This window comes from Oryctolagus cuniculus, chromosome 6 (assembly GCF_051225735.1).
Source record: "Oryctolagus cuniculus isolate XC-2025 breed Fujian yellow rabbit chromosome 6, ASM5122573v1, whole genome shotgun sequence".
Taxonomy (NCBI): Eukaryota; Metazoa; Chordata; class Mammalia; order Lagomorpha; family Leporidae; genus Oryctolagus; species Oryctolagus cuniculus.
The window spans coordinates 63,273,581-63,291,998 of record NC_142872.1 but is presented as its reverse complement, the minus strand read 5'-3'; the positions used below and the strand labels follow the sequence as shown (position 1 = coordinate 63,291,998).

At 55.0% G+C, this 18,418-nt stretch overlaps 1 protein-coding gene and 1 pseudogene across 4 annotated transcripts in view; one reads left to right on the top strand and one right to left on the bottom strand.

The window, feature by feature from the left end:
- HRH2 (histamine receptor H2) overlaps positions 1–18,418 on the bottom strand; it is a 50,273-nt gene that overhangs the window by 17,409 nt on the left and 14,446 nt on the right. For 3 of the 4 annotated variants that reach the window (XM_051843632.3, XM_051843631.3, XM_089335086.1), the window contains exon 2: positions 6,405–7,942. In XM_051843632.3, the coding sequence (XP_051699592.1) occupies positions 6,405–7,492 (1,088 nt within the window). In that variant the 5' untranslated portion in view covers positions 7,493–7,942. Of the gene's footprint in view, positions 1–6,404; positions 7,943–10,875; positions 10,978–18,418 lie in introns of those variants that run through there. The other variant, XM_008255437.5, reaches the window with a different exon arrangement.
- On the top strand, positions 16,443–17,789 carry LOC103348006 (histamine H2 receptor pseudogene; annotated as a pseudogene).

The window sequence follows — 18,418 nt, the reverse complement described above, 5'->3', positions numbered from 1 at the left end:
GTGGACGGCCAAGGGCAGCCGAGCACCTGGGGAAGGAGAGGAGTGGGGCCTTGGAGGGGCAGGTTGGGGAGGGGGGAAGGGGAGATGAGGAGGGGCACAGGGAAGAAGATGACCAGGAAGAGTGGAAGCAAGACAAAGGCTGGAAAGGCACAACACAAGGGTGGCACTTTGAAAACACTATGCCAAGTGAAAGAAGCCAGGCATGACAGAGCAGGTGGCCTGTGCCTGGAGTAGGTGAAGGGATGCAGACAGGAGGGAGGCCAGAGGTTGGGGGTGGGGGGAACAGGCAGGGACTGGCAGGTGGCAGCTACAGGGTGCAGGGTGCAGGTTCAGGCTTTCTCTAGGAGGGGATGAAAATGTTCTGCAATGGATTGGGGTGATGGCCTTGCAACTCTGAATGTACTAGAAACTACTGAATTGTATGAGGGGACTTTGACAAGCTCATGGAAAAATAGAAGTCAAGCAGCCCTTTATTGTAGGGTCAGGTACCATGGCATGGTGGGTTAAGCCACTGCTTGGGATGCCTGCATCCCATGTGAGAGTGCCTGGTTTGGGTTCCGGCTCCTCTGCTTCTGATCCAGCTCCCTCCTAATATGCCTGGGCAGGCAGCAGATAACGGCCCTAGTACTTGGGTCCCTGCCACCCATGTGGGAGACCCAGATGGAGTTCTGGGCTCCTGGCTTTGACCTTGCCCTGCCCTGGCTGTTTTAGGAATTAGGAGAGTGAACTAGTGAATGGAAGTTTTTCTTTCTCTCTCTCTCTCTCTCTCACAAATAAATAAACTTTAATTTAAATTAATAATCCAATTAATAATTCAATTAAATATTTAATTATTTAAATATTAAAATATTCAAAATTTCAAATATTTAAAATAAAATAAAACTTAAAATTTAAAATATTTAAATAAATATTTAATTAATAAAATGTTTAAATAATTTCATTAATAATTTAATTAAATAATTAAACTTGTTTTTGTTAGAGATTTATTTACTTGAAAGTCAGAGTTCACTGAGAGGGAGAGACAGAGAGAGATCTTCTGTCTGCTGGTTTACTCCTCAAATAGTCACCATTGGAACTGGGCTAGTCCAAAGCCAGGAACCAGGAGCTTCTTCCAGCTCTCCCACGTGGGTGCTGGGGCCCAAGCACTTGAACCATCCTACACTGCTTTCTCAGGGGCATCAGCAGGGAGTGTAATTGGAAGTGGAGCAGCCGGGACTCAAACTGGTGTCCATATCCAGCACCCATATGGGATGCCAGTGCTGCAGGCCATGCTTAACCAGCCATGCCACAGCACTGGCCCCAGTAAATAAATCTTAAAACACACACACAGATTTAAAAAAACTATATCCTATAGAAAAGACAATTTTAAAAAATTTATTTTGACATGAAAATTTGAAATCTATGCATAGTTTTTTCATAATATGCGTTTCCATGTATTTTGAAGAAACCTCATTTGCCTGGATTTTAGCATTTTTTGCACTGGAAAAACTTGTCTTTTAATTCCATCTTCCATAATGTTTTTGAAGTCCCCTCGTATACTTTAAGTGGATGAATTGTACAGTACATGACATATATCTCAATAAAACTTAGAGAGAGAGAGAGGAGAGAGAGAGAGAGAGAGAGAGAGCGAGTGCCTGATGGTGGAGAACAAAAAGCTGCATTTGTCAAGGTCCCCGCCTCATGCCAGGAATTGTGCCTGTTCCTGCGTTTCTCACACATGCCGATAGCAGCACTGCTTTGCAAGGAAGGCACCTGCAGCTGGGATGGAGTGGCCAGCAAGTGGAGGAGCCGTGACTCCTGCAGGCTCTGCCTACCCTTCGGTACCCCGGGGAAGGAGCGCCCAGGCAGCCTCAGGGGGCCTCAGCTCTCCAGATAGCACAGGGAGCACAAGTCAGAGACAGCTTTGTCCCCTCCAAGACGACACAGCAGGTGTGGCCCGGGCAGCGGGCACCTCTGGTTGCCAATCACTTTCTGTGCTCCACCTGTTGGGACAGGTTGGGCTCTTCCCACCCCAGCACGCATGCTGTGGGAATTCAGGATTCTGCTGATTCTGCTGAGGGCCTGCTCCTGATGCTCGGGTTGGGAGAGAGGCCCCTTGTAATGCCGCAGCTTGGAAGGGAGCCGGGGGTCTCGGAGCTCTCACTGGGCTCCGGGGATTTCCCCTGCTGAGCCTCACTTCCCAGGGCTCTTGGGAACCAGGTACAGACATCAATTCACTCATGCATTCAGCAATACTCCCGGGCCTGCTCCACGCCTGCCACAGTGTCAGGACCCAATAGCAAACCCATTAAACTGGCAGAATGTGTTGAAGGGGTAAGAAGAGGGTCTGGGCCGGGGTGAGGCCACGTGGGGCGGCACAACAGAGGGGCCTGGGAGGAAGTTAGGGCCCTGATAGGAACCAGGCAGTGCAGGGCTTTGGGGGCTGGGGTAAGAGCTTTCTATTGGAACTTTTTTTTTTTTTTTTTTTTTTTGACAGGCAGAGTTAGAGAGAGACAGAGAGAAAGGTCTTCCTTCCGTTGGTTCACCCCACAAATGGCCTCTGTGGCTGGCGCACTGCACAGATCCAAAGCCAGGAGCCAGGTGCTTCCTCCTGGTCTCCCATGCAGGTGCAGGGCCCAAGCACTTGGGCCATCCTCCACTGCCTTCCCGGGCCACAGCAGAGAGCTGGACTGGAAGAAGAGCAACCGGGACAGAATCTGGCACCCTAACCTGGACTAGAACCCGGTGTTAGGACAACACTGGTCCCTTGGCAGGAGGAGAGCTTAGGGAAGGAAGAGGAGGCCCCCAGCTCTGATCCAACCCTCAGGAGTCTGGGAATATGGAGGCCATGGGCGCAGGTGCAGGGGATCTACAGTGATGAAGAAGCAAGAGGCTGCTGGTAGTCCAGGTGCCTCTGGAGTTTGCCCGGAGCAAGGGAGTGGGTGGGAAAGGAACCTGAAGAGCTCTGCGCAGGGGTCTGGAGGTACAGAGTTCCACTCCCACCTTGTTTTGAGCCTCAGAGAGCTGGCCTGCCTCCTCATGCCTCAGTTTCCCCATTGAGATCTTCAGGACTAGCACCGAGGTGATGGTCAGTCCCAGGGTGAAGTTCGAGTCTAGGCAGCCTTTCTCTGTGTAAAGAGCCCAGTTTGTTTATGGAGGTCTGCTGCCAGCCTGGGAGTCAACCTTGGGGAACCAAATGTTCTAGAAAACACTGCCATGCGGGGAGGGTGTGCTCTGCTCACTGCTGAGCCCTAAACAGGGTTGCGTCTTGCAAGTCCTTGGCGAATGCCTTTGAAGTGAATGGACGTCAAGTAGCTTATTCTGGCAGGATCAGAGGGTGGGTGTGGGCAGGAAACGAAGCAACCAGGGGCTCATGGGCCACCCCATGAAGGGCCTCTCATGCCAGGCCAGGGGCGTGGGTCTCACACATGGGTGGAATGAGGCACCCCCAAATCGGTCCACGACCTCATCACCTGGGAATGTCACCTTACATGCCAAAGGGACCTTGCACATGGAATCCAGTTAAGGGACTTGAGATGGGGTGAGGGGCTGAGGAAGGGACAGACAGAGCCTCACACTGGGGCGGGAGGAGGCAGCTGGGTGGCCACAGGGAAGGGAGGGTTGACCGGCCAGCTTGGCCACTCTCTCTCCCAGGACCTCCTCTTGGCTGACTGGGCTCCCGTCCCCGTCCGTCCCAGGGCAGGCTGGATCAGTTCCCTTTGGAATTCTTGGCTCAGGCAGACACCCAAAACTTGGCAGTGATAAGGGCTCTGGGTCGGCAGCAGCTTCGTGCTATCAGCCAGCAGAGAGCCAGGAGCCAGCTTATCAAGGGGCCCATGAGGCCCCGACCTCTGTGGCAGCCTCAGAGGGGAAGTTAACCTCTGGTTGTGCTTGGCCTGCTGCCTGTCCACACGCTCACTCCCTGGGGTGATGTGGCCTAACTCGCTTCTCATTGTTCTCTACAAAAACTCTTGGTCTCCCTGGTACTGGGGGTTGGAGGACACCACAGCTGGGGACAGACGGATGCATGGACCCCGTGCTCCAGCTGTGCTCTGTGGCCACCGCCTGTGACCCAGGGAGCACTGTTTCCAAGTGCTCACAGCCCCCATGCCCCAGGGTGGCCAAGGGGGTCAGAAGAGACTGTGGGCTTCAGACTCCCAGTATCCCCGGCGTAAGGGGACGGCTGACTCGTGGTGTCCCTGGCACCAGGCAGCAGCCCATAGGGGAGCTGCTCTTCTGAGTGCTGCACGGTGGCAGCCTTGGCCATGTCCCTTGGGGGTTCCTGGGCCTCAGTTTCCATCTGTGAGGCAGAGATTAAGCAAGTCCCTACTTCACAGGGCTGCACTGGGACTGAAATGAGATCCTAATCTCCAGAGCCTAGCCCTGCCCTGGGCGCATGGGTCATTCCCTTTGTGCTAGAAAGCTCAGTGCAGAGGTCTGACCTGTTAAGTGCTCCCCTCCAGGGCCCATGCCCTGGCCCCTCTGGACGCCAGGGGTGCAGGACTTCCAACCTTGGCATGTGCTGCCCTGCACCGTGACCAGTCTGCTCCTTAGTGGGACTGGGAGCAATTGCAGGTGACGAGAGCAGCTGCAAGGGGTGAAAGGGCTGGGGGGTGGGGGGCGCTGGTTTCATGCCCTCCTGCACTCTTGGCACTTGGTGCAAGGGCTGGCAGTAGGAGGGCTCATACCCCGATTAATGCCCAGAAACCATGTCGAAAGCGTCGGACTGGCAAAGAGTGCGTGCTCCCTGAATGTCAGCCACGTTGCCAGGCGCTGCTTGAGTGAGTTTCCTTAAGGATCAGAGTTAAAAGGCTGCTTATTTACTCTGGCCAAACAGGGAAGAGCAGCACAAAGTGTTTTGCAGGACCAAATTGCATCGGGTCAACGGCTTTCTATCTATAACCCTGTACTTTTCTCTCTCTCTCTCTCTCTCTCTCTCTCTCTCTCGCTTTGTGAATTAAATTGGCTTTGCCTTCAAGGCTGATTTCTCAGTGAGGGATGATGGATGGATGGGGACAGATGGGCATTCCATCCATCAGGACTGGGTGTAGAAGGTTCTAGAAGTTTGTGCGAGAAGGACACCTTGGGCTGGCCTGGAGGATGGCTTTGAAGTGAGAAGTGTGGCAGTGGGGAGGCCAGGGAGGAGGCTGTGGCAAGAGGCCACGTGCAGGAGCAAGAGCTCGCCCCAGACAGACAGTGGAGGAAGACCTAGGACAGCTGGGGGTCTGGGGTCAGCTACAAGGACCAGGGGCTATAAGGCCCAGTGGTCTAATTAGGCAGAACCCAGGGCCCCAGGGTGTGGATATGCAGTGCTGCCCAAATTTTTTTTCTTGCATCTGATACTCAGCGCTGGAGAGAGGATTTAGATCCCAGCGGGGGAGCATAGCATTGCTTCCTCAGCCTGTAGCACCTGTTCACGTCCCTTAGCTGCAGGCAACTTTGAGAGGCGAGCAGGGCAGGCTGCATGAAGATAGGGGCAACACTCGGAGCCCCCGGAGGGGCAGGGCTTTGCTCAGAGCTGAGGCCCAGGCTACCCATATCTTCTCACCACAGTCACCACCCTAGATGCTGTTTCTACACCCCTGGCTTTTAACATGGTTCCTGGCATGTGGTGGGTATCTGAGAAATGTTTGCAAATGAATGACGGACCAGAGGAATGAATGAATGAATGGTCAGTTCCACAAACCAGCATTCTGGGGGGCAAAGGCATGGTCTGTGGGGAGAGAAAGGAAAGCGACATTTATTGAGCAACTTCTATGTGGCAGGTGTTCTATGAGCATTCTTGCCTTCACCGCCCTCGCCAGCTTCAGCCCAGCCCAGCAGCCGCCTCTGCACATGGCCAGCCTCCTCAGGGACATTCAGGCCCTTGGTGTGGTTCCCATCACCACCCTGCACTGGCCTTGTCCCCCATGAAGTCTTGCAGACCTCGTTTTGACACTGTCAGCCTGACGTCTCTTGGCGCTGGAGTCCTGCGGCTTCCTCTCGCATCTCTTGAACATCTGAGAGTGTTATTATGGCTTTTTTATGCCTCCCAGATTTGGCTTTCCTTCTCGTTCCCTCTCTCACAGACCAGAGCCCCCTGCAGACTGACCCTGTGCTGGTCCACACCTCCTGGGCCATCAGAGCCCTCTTTCCAAAGCACAGGTGTGCTGAGGCTGTCCCCGCCTTTGCGGCTCTCCCGACCATGGCCACTAGGAGGCCCACCCCCGTAGCCTGGCCCTGGGCCCCACCTCTTCAACCTGGCCATTCTCCTTCACTGACTTGAGCACTTCCACGCCGAGAGCAGACGCATAATAGCAGGTGCTCCATAAAGGCTACCATGAGCTCTAGTTCCTTGTTTAACCCCACAACAGCCCCATCAGGGCACACGACCACCCCCCAACCATGCCTCCGTCCTGCGTACGAACAGCGGCAAGGGCTGGTACCTGTCTGTGGCTCCCTGCGGGGCTGTGGCTTCTGTCCCACTCCACACCTGGAGCTTCAGGGGTTTCTCTTCCTGCCGCCTGGGCTCTTGACTTTGGCTCTTGGGCAGGAGAGCGTTGTTAAACCTCAGACACGTTTCATGGGAGCCGCGTCCTGCCAGCCTGCAGCAGAAGAGCTGCTGGTAGGCGTTGCGGAAGTCTCTGTTCAGGGCAGCGTACAGGATAGGGTTCAAGGCTGAGTTGGCATAGCCCAGCCACAGAACAACGGCTTCCACCACCTCGTTGATGGCGTCATCCCCTTTGAGCCCCCGGTAAACAAATGTGGTGAAGTAGGGGAACCAGCAGACAATGAAGGCCCCCATCACGGCCGCCAGTGTCACAGTAGCCTTGTGCTCCCTGATGGTGGCTGCCTGCCAGGAGCTGATGTGATTGATCCTCCTGGCCTGCTCCCGGGCGATCTTGAAGATGCGGTAGTAGGTGACACACATGATCAGCAGAGGCAGGTAGAAGGTGACCAGGCCGTCCACCAACCCATACACCTCATTGACCTGGAATTTGCACTTGGGGCTGGTGTGGTGGCCCTCGCTGGTCGTGTTCCTGCTGTTCCAGCCCAGGTGGATGGACAGGAAGGACAGGGTGATGGAGATGACCCAGATGGAGACCAGCGAGATGGTGACCCGGCCGGGGGTGACGAGCACAGGGTACCGCAGCGGGTCCGTGACGGCGCAGTACCGGTCGATGCTGATCATGAAGAGGTTGAGGATGGAGGCCGTGCACAGCATCACGTCCAGGCTGATGTAGATATTGCAGAAGACCTTGCCGAAGCTCCACCTGCAGGACAGCTGGTAGATGGCCGAGAAGGGGAGCACCAGGAGGCCGAGGAGCAGGTCGGTGATGGCCAGAGACACGATGAAGCAATTGGTCAGGCTGCGGAGGCGGCGGTTCAAGCCCACGGCCAGGCACACGACCACGTTCCCGGCTGCGGTGATGAGGATGAGGATGGTGAGGACCACACTGAGGGTGACCTTGAACGCAGTAGATTCCAGGCAAGACGAAGAGGCTGTGTCATTGGCTGTGTCATTGGGCTCCATCCTGGGACCCTCCAGCTCTTTCCCTTAGCCCACGATCCCTGGCTGCCTTTCCTCCAGCCTCCCAGTGTGTCAGTTATGCCAACCCCTTCGGGCTCCCAGTGGAGCCCAGGCAAGTGTGCGAATTCGGAAGGCCTTCGATCCCTGACTCAGTGTCGTCTGGAACTTGTTGGCGTGTATCTCAATAAAGAAGAGGGCAAGACAAAGCCTCGAAGCCAAGTTTGGGGCTCAAACTCCAGTCCCAAGAGGGTCCCCTGCTGAGTTGGCTTCGTCCTGGGTCTGGGGTAGGCCTGCACCCTCCAGGTTTTGCATAGAGCCTGAGGCACCAGGGCGCATGTCCGGAGGTGGCTTTGGTTTTATGCGGGAGGGATCATGGGACCTTGTGGCCGTGTCCTCCTCCATAGCCGGCATCTGGACTGATGGTGTCCCTTTGAGGTCACTGGATAGCAGGAGCTGAAAATGCAAGGGTTGAGCATTGAGCACTTGGAAACCAGACCGAGAGCACGGCCTGATCCAAGATGGATCCTTCTAGATCTTGACCTGCCGCCTGGACACCAGCAGGTGGAGGCCATTGTGGGTACCCCTCCTTAGGAGAGACTGTCACAATCAGGGTACACAAGAAGAGGCAGGATGTCAGAGGCAACAACACCTTGTCTTGTAGGACAACACTTGGAAGGGCTAGGAAGGATTTATAGTGGATAAAGAACCTTCTAGACAGACCCCACACTCCAGGAGAACAGGGGCTGCAGCTGTTTGTTCATGGCTGGCCCTCGAGCTGGCACGAAGCATCTGATGATGCTTAACAATGAGTAAATGATAAAATTCAGAAGTGAATATACACACATGCAAATTCACCCCCACAAAGGCTGAGATCCGTGCCTGCCGCTGTTGAGGCAGTGTCCCTACGCTCTAAAGTGGGGCCCGGCAGAGGTTTCCAGAAGAGAGCTGGGAGCGGACACAGTCTGCTGGGCACCCAGCAATGCCTCTGCTGCCTGTGCTACGGCCATTGTGAAGCAACACGTAGTGCGTGAGTGTGGCTGCGCCCCAGGCAGAACGCAGTGGTGGACATGGACATGCGAATTTCATACAATCTTCACATGGCACAAAATCTTCTTATTTTGATTTTCTCCAATTTTTTTAAAAGATGTGTTTATTTATTTGAGAGGCAGAGTCATAGAGAAAGGGAGAGATGGAGAGAGGGATCTTCCATCCAGTGGTTCACTCCCCAAATGGTCGCAACGCTGGAGCTGGACTGAAGCCAGGAGCTGTGAACTTCTTATGGGTCTCTCATGAAGGTGCAGGAGCCCAAACACTTGGGCCATCTTCCACTTCTTTCCCAGGCCATAGCAGAGAGCTGCATGGGAAGTGGAACAGCCAGGACTTGAACCGGTGCCCATATGGGATGCAGGTGCTGCAGGCAGAAGTTTAGCCTAGTACGCCATGGTGCTGGCCCCTTCTCTGATGTTTTAAAACCAGGAGTGGTGGGGCTGGCATTGTGGTATGGTGAGTTAAGCCACCATTTGCCGTGCCAGCGTATGAATGTTGGTTAGAGTCCTGGCTGCTCCATTTCCGATCCAGCTCCTTGCTAACTTACCCGAGAAAACAGCAGAAGATGACTCAAGTACTTAAGCCACTGCCACCCATATGGAGACCCAGATGCAGCTGCTGGCTCCTTGATTTATCCTGGCCCAGCCCTCGCCGTTGTGGTCATTTGGGGAGTGAACAGCAGATGTAAGATCGATCTCTCTCTTTCTCTCTCTGTCTCCCCCGCCCCCACATACACACACCCTGCACACACTCTGTAATTTTGCCTTTCAAATAAATAAATAAATCTTTATTGAAAGAAAATCAGGAGTGGGCAATTAGCCCAGTGGTTGAGATATATGTGTCTCACACTGGAATACCTGCGTTTTAAGTCCCAGCTCTGGCTCCTGACCCCAGCTTCCTGTCAATGCAGATCCTGCAAGGCAGTGGTGATGGCTCAAGTGACTGGGTCCCTGGCACTCCTATGGGAGACTCGGATTGAATTCCAGCTTCCTGGCTTCAGCCTGGCCCAGCCCCAGCCCTTGTGGGCATTGGGAGACTGAACCAGAGAACTGGAGGACTTTCTGTGCACACACTCTCTCTCTCCTTAAAAGAAATTTTAAGAATAGTTTAAAAATATAGAAACCAACAGAAGTTATCAGAGGTTAGGAAGGGGAGGAGGGAAAACAGAGGTTTGGCTAAAGGGTACCGACATAGAACGACGTGGGAGAATTGGCTTGCATGTTCTACAGCACAGTAGGAAAACTATAGTCCTCAACAATTAATTATGCACTTCCAAATAACTGGCGGAGAAGAGTTTGACGGTCCCCAACAGATAGAAATAATATTTGGGGAGCTGGAATTACTGATTGACCCTGATTTTATCATTACACTGTGTGCTCGTATCCAATTATACCATATCCAATCAATAGGTACAAATATTGTATGTCAATTAAACCACTTCTAAAATTAAAATAAAAACCGCAGGCAGCGTCATCGAGTTGATGTTGGAAGACTGATTGCCGCTTACAAAACCCGTTTGAGAATTCAGAGAGCAGCCATAGATAAATGCCGGAGTCCTCATTTTGCATCCTAAACACACTGCAGGCTCCGTGTGCCTCATTTCACACGGAGAGGCGAATTCCACAGCGCCTCCCCCGCCATGTTCTCAGGTGACACCAGCAATTGTTGCCCACAGGTAAGGGTCTGTGACGCTCAGCTTTGCACCGAGTTCTGCAAGCGCTCAGTACAGGAGGAAAATGGGAAGCCCGTTCTCCGCTCGCGGGCGTCAGAAAAACAGACAGAGGGCCAGATTCAGCCTGCTGGTCTCCACCTGTCGTCTCCACGGTCCGTCCACCCCGCGCTAGCTCACAGCACAGCCCTGACTCACGCTGGTCTTATTTAGCAACTCCTGTGGTCAGCTGGTGCCGAACGGCGCGTGGGCCGGGCAGCCTGTGGGGGAGGGGCGGGCCGTCCCTGCATCCCCCTCGTGGGCGCACTTGTCTGCCTCCCAGCCCCACCGCAAACACAGCTGCGCACACCATGCCTGTGACTGCATCAGGGCTGCTGGTCACCTCCAGGCTTCCCTCCTGGTGATGACATTCTGTGATTGCCCCTGATGAGAGACAAGCTGAGGCCCTGCTGGGTTCCCGGGGGCCCTTCTCCCACACGCTCCTCCCTCCCGACTGTTCAGAGCGCAGCCGGCAGGCATCCCCCAAGGTCTAAGGGTGCAGAAATCCAGTGACAGAACTCCGGAGCAAGCCGGTCCCCCCACCACCACCCCCGCAGGATGTGAATGAAGCCTCGCCCAGGCTCTTGCCTGGGGCAGTTGTGCAAAGCCGAATCTGAGAAGCGTCACTCACTCAGAACGACCGCGTTGGAGCAAGGATCAGGGCTCCCCATCGCCTTCTGCCGCTCCAGCTGGCTCCGCCGCCGGGCCCTCCAGTGAGCGAGCCGAGCCTCTGGGTATTATTTTTAGAAGATCTTTTCATTACATAAATAGCCCAAGCAGCATGAATCTCTCCACCACACTTAATTAACTTTGGAGGGGGTAGCAACAAGGGAAATTTTTTTTTTTTGAGAATCTCTGTTTCTGATCAAAATTGTCTGGGTTCCTTTAGCAGCTGGGTCTAGGCATTTTGGCATGGGGCTGACATTTTAGCTGGTGTTCGGGGGTTGGGGGTTCAAATCTGAATGAACCAGCCTCTTACCTAATTAGGTTCCCCTCTCCTCCCCTTTCTTCTCTCTGCTCTCTTCAACAAATGTTTCTCTTTTTTCCCCCTAAGGTTTAATTTATTTATTTTTAAAAGCAGAGTAATAGAGAGAGAGGAGAGATTGAGAGATCTTTCACCTGCTGGTTTACTTCCCAAATGGTCCAAGCCAGGAGCCAGGAACTCTAACCATGTCTCCCATGCAGGTGCAGGGTCCCAAGTGCTTGGGTCCTCATTCACTGCTTTCCCAGGCACATTAGCGGGGAGCTGGATCAGAATTCAATTCTGGTGCAGACCCTAGGAGGTGGTGTAATGGCTCAAGTCATTGAGTTCCTTTTGGTTATTGATTTATTTGAAAGGCAGAGGTACAGAGAGGGGGAGAGAGAGAGAGAGAGAGATCGTCTATCCATTGGTTCACTCCCTAGATGGCTGTAAAGGCCAGGGCTGGGCCAGGCCGCAGTCAGGAGCCAGGAGCCAGGAGCTTCTTCCAGGTCTCCCATGTGAGTGGGAGGGGCCCAAGTGCTTGGGCCATCTTCTGCTGCTTTCCCAGGTGAACAAGCAAGGAAGTGGAGCAGTTGGGACTGGAACCGGCGCCCATATGGGATGCCAGTATCACAAGGGACAGTTTAACGCCCTGAACCACAAGGTGGGCCTGTAGTTGGGATCCCACTATCCATATGGGAGACCTGAATTGAGTTGCTGATGGATGGGAGCTCTCTCTCTCTCAAATAAAAAAGAAAGACACACTCTTTTGAACAGTCTTTCCAACTTTCATAGTGATTATAAGCTTATAGAAAACCTAGTATCCCTGAGGTATACAGGAAGGGCCAACTGTCAGAGCCCTCACATACCCAAGCCCTCATGTCAGGAAGGCGGCTCTGGGTGACAGTTTGGTGTGATGGGGCCTTTCTGAATTTCCCTTCTATACATAACCCTACACAGAACTCTACAACCTCCTTAAGCCTTAATTTCTCTAAAAATTCCCAATACATAACGGATGCCCCATTTGGTCATTTAGGCACAACTCCCTTGGGAACTTAGGCACTTAGGCACAATTCCCTTGGGAACCCAGCCGATTGCAGTGCAGCCACCCTCATGGGAAGATGCATGGACCAGGATGTCTGTGCCGGCAGGAAAGGACATGGCAAATAAGCGCCCATCAGCAGGTGATGGCTCACCTCTGCACGGGGGCAGTCCTGGTGTAACACACGCGTTCAGCGAAATACCCCTGGGTCTTCACAACAACCCCACAGGACAGGCGAGTCACTGTCCCCTTTTAACACAGAGGAAAGTCGAGGTGGGTGAGGACTGAGGGGCCAATATGATGTCATACCTCAAGGGGCAGAGCAGGATCCAAACTCAATCCAAATTCCTCTGGTGCCTCTAATGCCCGCCCAGTGATCAGGCTTCAGCTTGACTTTCTAACTGGACCTCTCTTCACCCATCCATCCATCCACCCATCATCCATCCCTCCACCTGTCCATGCATCCATCCCTCCACCTGTCCATCCATCTGTTCATCCATCCATCCCTCCATCATCTATCCCTCCACCTGTCCCTCCACCTGCACATCCATCCATCTACCCATCATCCATCCATCCCTTTACCTTTCCATCTGTCCATCCATTCATCCATCATCCATCCCTCCACCTGTCCATCCGTCTGTTCATCCATCCATCCATCCGTCATCCATCCATCCAGTAAACACCTCTTGTTTTCTGTGTAGAAGGAGAGGTTTGGGTGGATCGTGTGCATGCATGTGTGAGCAGGTGCATGTGCTCTCCCACCTCGAGGCCTAAGATGTGCTCCCTGGGGCCTGGAGAGGTGTCCGAACGGGTGTGCAAGGGTGGTACTATTTCCCCCCAACATTTCATGACGAATGTTTTTCAATCACTCACAGAAGGGTGAAAAAACAGTATGACATAAATGACATCTTGTCTACCTGCCCACATTAAACAGCCGCTCTACCACCTCTCCTATTCTCCCTCTCTGGTGTGCGTGTGTGCGCACGCGTGTGTGCGTAGGTGGAAAGGAGATGAAATTCATTAACACAGGCTCCAGCCACTTCCTCTCCCCGCCCAGCAGGCTGACCGCAGATGTTTCAGTTACACATGCACTGCTTTCTCTTGAATCATCTCCTCTTGGCCTGAGCAGCCTGGGAAGAGGCCCTTTGGGGAGAATTTACCATGGGGGCAATGCCCCTCAGCCCACTCGGCCCATGGAGGCTTCGAGCCTCTACCTGCCATCTTCACTAGGCCACCAAAGGCACACAGGGGGCAGCTGGCCAGCCCTGAGGCCCCAGTGCCCCTCCCACGGCAGCTGCCTGGGGTGCTGTCCTCTGGAGCAGTCGCAGCCAAGGCCCTGGTGCACTCTGGGCTAAATGCACCTGGCCATGCCAGGCTCTGTGCCCTGGTCTTTCCCCTCTCCTAGCCTCAGTACTCTTAGCACAGATCCTCGGCCTGGCATTCTAGGCTCTTTGTGACTTGGTCCTGTCTTCCCTCTTGAGCCTCGACTCCTGCCTGATAAGTACCCTTTAGTGGCCTGGCATTTAATTCCTCCCAGTCCTGAGAAGTGCCTGTACTGACCCTGAGCCTTTGCATGCACTGTTTCCATGGCCTGGAACGCCCTCCCTTCCGTGCCTGGTGGGCTCTTATTCCTCTTTCAAGCACTGGCCCCCTCTGGCACCTACTCCAGGAAGCCTTCCAGGATAGTTTCTTTATCATCTCTCACTCCCATCTTCCACCTTTTGGGCAGAGGCTCATGCTTCTTGGGGTGAGAGGAAGTGGGGTTCTTTATCCTTTCTGGGCAGAGTCCTGAGTTTTCCGGGCCTCAGGTGAACTCCTCGGGGATCCCTGGTGATTCGCCATGAGAACAGGCCTCTCTGGAAGTTGAGCTGAAGGGAGACCAAGAATACAATTCCCTGCTTCCATCTTTCCACCTGACAGCAATGAAAACAGGGCGTGCCCTGGTCACAGCCTCGCTCCCACCGACCCATCCCAGTAGCGCTGCTGGTGGGCACTGTGTCCACCCTCCCAAGGGGGAGGCCTCCCCAGATAGCATCCAGCCTGGGGGGCCTCCAGTTGTAGCAATCCCAGCCCAGAGTTTTCCCTTCTCTTTTCCGTGGGAAGTCAGCTGGAGCTCCTTTTAGAGGTCCAAGTCCCGAAACCCGGCCACGTGGGGACGTGAATGGCACGCCAGCAGCCAGCCGTCTGGGGGACTCAGTGAACTGACCGGGCTTCTCGGGGGGCCTGGAGGGCAAAGCTGACTCTCCAGGCACTCACTTGCAGCAGGTGAATACACCAGCCTCCCCGAGCAAGCCGGTGTGCGAGGCCCCTTCCCGACGAGCCGCGCAGCAGCCCCACAGGGTGGGAGGTTTGAGTCCTATTCTGCTGGAACAGACGATCGGAGAACACAGGGGAGCCCCGGGGCTGAAAGCAGGGACTCGGGTAATTCCCTCCGTCCTTCAGCAGGCCTTCCCTTTCGCTCCTCTGAGCCTCGGCTTTCTCCTCTGTCAAATGGGGATGATGATGGGTCTGTCTTCACTTTGTGGCTATGAACATGCAGAGAGTAAGGCATGAAAGACCCCTGGTGTTGGCACAGGGTGGGTTCTAGGGGTGCAGCAGGGGCAGGGTAGGGCAGACATGGCTGGGAGCCCTGACTTCAGGCTGGGGGAGATGACAAAGACTGAGCTACTGGGGTGCTGTGCATTTCACTGCACCTTGGCTGGAGTTCCGGTGAAGGGGAAGGTGACCGAGACACAAATGTGCACTGGTGGCGGTGGCGGGAGGAGGGGGGTGGGGGTTGGGAGGGAACCCAGCCCTGCAGATTCTGAAGGCCCCTCCTGGAGGTGCCGTGTGAGTTGTGTTCAGTGGGAAAGTGGCAGGGAACTACATGAAAATGGGGGAGGGGAGCTAACAGACTCCCGATCCAGAACAGCTCAGCAAAAGCTTGGAGGAGGGAGGCGTGGGTTGTAACCCAGGAAGCCTCTGGCAGGTGCAGGGGGCGGCTGAGAGGAAGGTCATGTGACCGGGAGGCAGCAAGAGAACTCCAGGGTCCCTGTGCCCCTGCTGCACATCAGGAGGTGGGGGTGTGGTGAACCCCCCCCCCCAGGGACACCACTGTCCACCCCCAGACATCACTGTGAATACCAAGACACTGATGCCCCTGGATGGCTGGAAGGCATATCCTCATTTCCATGCACCGTGAATTCTCAGGACTCCTCTCAAGTGAGCCGCCTCAGACGTCCCAGACAGCGCGTGCCGAGGGCACCCGAAAGCTCCCCGGTGTCAACCCCTGCGGAGCTGCCCCAAGTGGGCCCAGGGAGCTGAGAGCGATTTGGATGCTGCCCCTTAACGTTCTTCAAGGAGACACGTTTCCGAGCCCCTGCAGATGCCCTGCCACGGGTGCTGACCAAGGTGGCTTAGGTTCCATGGTCACACCTGAATGACCCCCGGCCTCCCCGGGAAGAAACACTGATGGCCGCAGTCGGAGGCTTCTCTCTCTCTCTTCACTCAGGAGCCCAGACAGACTGTGGGGCTGGGGAGACACATGGAAAAGCCAGTTCAGAGCGAGCCAGGGGATGTGTAGTGAGGTCTGTGGGCAGGTGCCCTGAGTCCATGGGGCCTGGGAGGAAGAACGAGCCCCGTGGGCCACAGCCTTGGGAGGGTGGGCCATGCGTGCATTTGTAGCAGGTGGCATCAATTTGGTCTGGAACATCAAGGCCTTGGCAGTTTCATTTCTTCCTTCCTTCCTTTCTTCTTTCCTTCCTTCCCCCCGCCCCTTAAGACTTATTTATTTATTTGAAAGGCAGAGTTACAGTGAGGCAGAGAGAGAGAGAGATATCTTCCATCCACTGGTTTACTTCCTAAATGACTGCAACAGGAGGAGCTGTGCCCATCTAAAGCCAGTGGCCAGGAGCTTCCTCCGGGTCTCTCACGTGGGTGCAGGGGCTCAAGGACTTGGGCCATCTTCTACTGTGTTCCCAGGCCATAGCAGAGAGCTGGATTGGAAGTGGAGCAGCCGGGACTCGAATCAGCGCCCATATGGGATGTCGGCTCTGCAGGCAGGGGCTTTACCCACTATGCCACAGCGTCAGCCCCAAGCAGTTGCAATTCTAAGAATTTGTCTTGTGTGTCTCTCCACAGCCCTGCTTGCACCAGCAGAGTCTGGAGGGAAAGCAAAACTGCACCAGGCAGAATGGGAACGTTCCGGTCAAGGGCGATGCAGGCAGGCCCCAGGGTGTGTCCAGTGCCACTCAGAAAGAGGAACAAGCACCCAAGTGTGGAGCAGGCAGCTCCACACGTCCCCAGGGGTGCAGCTCTGGCTTGGGCAGGGCATTGGTGGCCACCTCCAGGGAGCACTGACATAGCCAGGTCATGGGTGCAGGGGGATTTCTTTCTCACCATGTTCCCTTTGGGGCCTGTCCAAACTTTGCATCCTGAGTGGGTTTCACCTACTCAAAGTCTGCTAGCCACATGGTTTGCTGGATGAAGGGAAGGAGTGGGGTGTGCTGGGCAGAAAGACAGCACACAAAGGGGTGGCTGCTGGTGGGACGGAGCCACGTGGTGGGAATGGGCTCCCGGCTGGCACCGGCGCTTGGTCTGCTCAGTCCATAAGTCCCTTCATGGTTCACAGGACTCAGCACTCTCTCCTCACTGCTTTTGCAATCAGACTAGCCTGGGGGCAGTGTGGTCTTGTGCCTGGCCGTGGGCTTGAACCGCCGCCTCCGCAGCCTGACCAATTGCTTCATCGTGTCTCTGGCCATCACCGACCTGCTCCTCGGCCTCCTGGTGCTTCCCTTCTCGGCCATCTACCAGCTGTCCTGCAGGTGGAGCTTCGGCAAGGTCTTCTGCAATATCTACATCAGCCTGGACGTGATGCTGTGCACGGCCTCCATCCTCAACCTCTTCATGATCAGCATCGACCGGTACTGCGCCGTCACGGACCCGCTGCGGTACCCTGTGCTCGTCACCCCCGGCCGGGTCACCATCTCGCTGGTCTCCATCTGGGTCATCTCCATCACCCTGTCCTTCCTGTCCATCCACCTGGGCTGGAACAGCAGGAACACGACCAGCGAGGGCCACCACACCAGCCCCAAGTGCAAATTCCAGGTCAATGAGGTGTATGGGTTGGTGGACGGCCTGGTCACCTTCTACCTGCCTCTGCTGATCATGTGTGTCACCTACTACTGCATCTTCAAGATCGCCCGGGAGCAGGCCAGGAGGATCAATCACATCAGCTCCTGGCAGGCAGCCACCATCAGGGAGCACAAAGAAGGTCACCGGCAGCATTTGTGGGAACCCATGACTCCCGGTCCCAGCCAGTTCACGCTAACGCGGATACCGCGACTACGAACCGGCGCACATCGCGTGCTGACTGCACAGTGGGTCTGCAGCTCTGAGCATGCTGCCCGTGTCAGCTTTCCCACGATTTTGTGAGGACAGCGGATGCTTCTCCCCTCCATTCTTAAATGCAGAAACCAAGGCTCTGAAAATTTACAGACCTTGCCCGGAGTCTCAGAGCCAGGGAGAAGAAAGGTCAGGATTTGAACCCAGGTCTGTCTGCCTCCAGAGTCCCCATGTACTTTTAAAATAAGGGATGGGGCCATTGTGTGTGCGCAGCAACACACCACTTCTTCCCGCGCGAGAACCGTCCTGCATCTCCATGGTAGCCAGTCTCTAACTTATTCCTCTTAGTGGGTTGGGCGTTGGTCGAAGCCTGAACAGCTGGAAGAGAGCTCGCTGGAGGCTGCTCACTAGGGAGAAAGGGCTCGGCCCGCAGGGGCGCTGCTCCCGTTCTTTCATTTCTCCCGAGCCTTGGAGGGCCCAAAGCCCTGCATGCTTTTGCTTCCGTCCCTAAGAGCCTCTTGCCCTGTAGGTGGGACCCCCCCCCGGCACAGGCTGAAAGGTGAACGCATCCAGGAATCGACCGTGGAGGTGGTTCTGTAACTGCTGCTGTTGGCTCAGGTTGGGAAGGGCCTCTGCATCCCGGAGACAGATTTCCTGCAGCCCAGCGGGAGGCTGGCAGCCAAGGCGACGCTTTACTATGATGGCTGTCAACGCCCTGGCATCAGAGAGAGGGAGCACAAAACCTGGGCCTGATGCTAGGACACTGACCACGCCCATTGTCCAGCTACCTACTGTGGGCCAGGCTCCATGTGGGGCAGAGATGATGGCTGCTATTCCCACTTGGCAGAT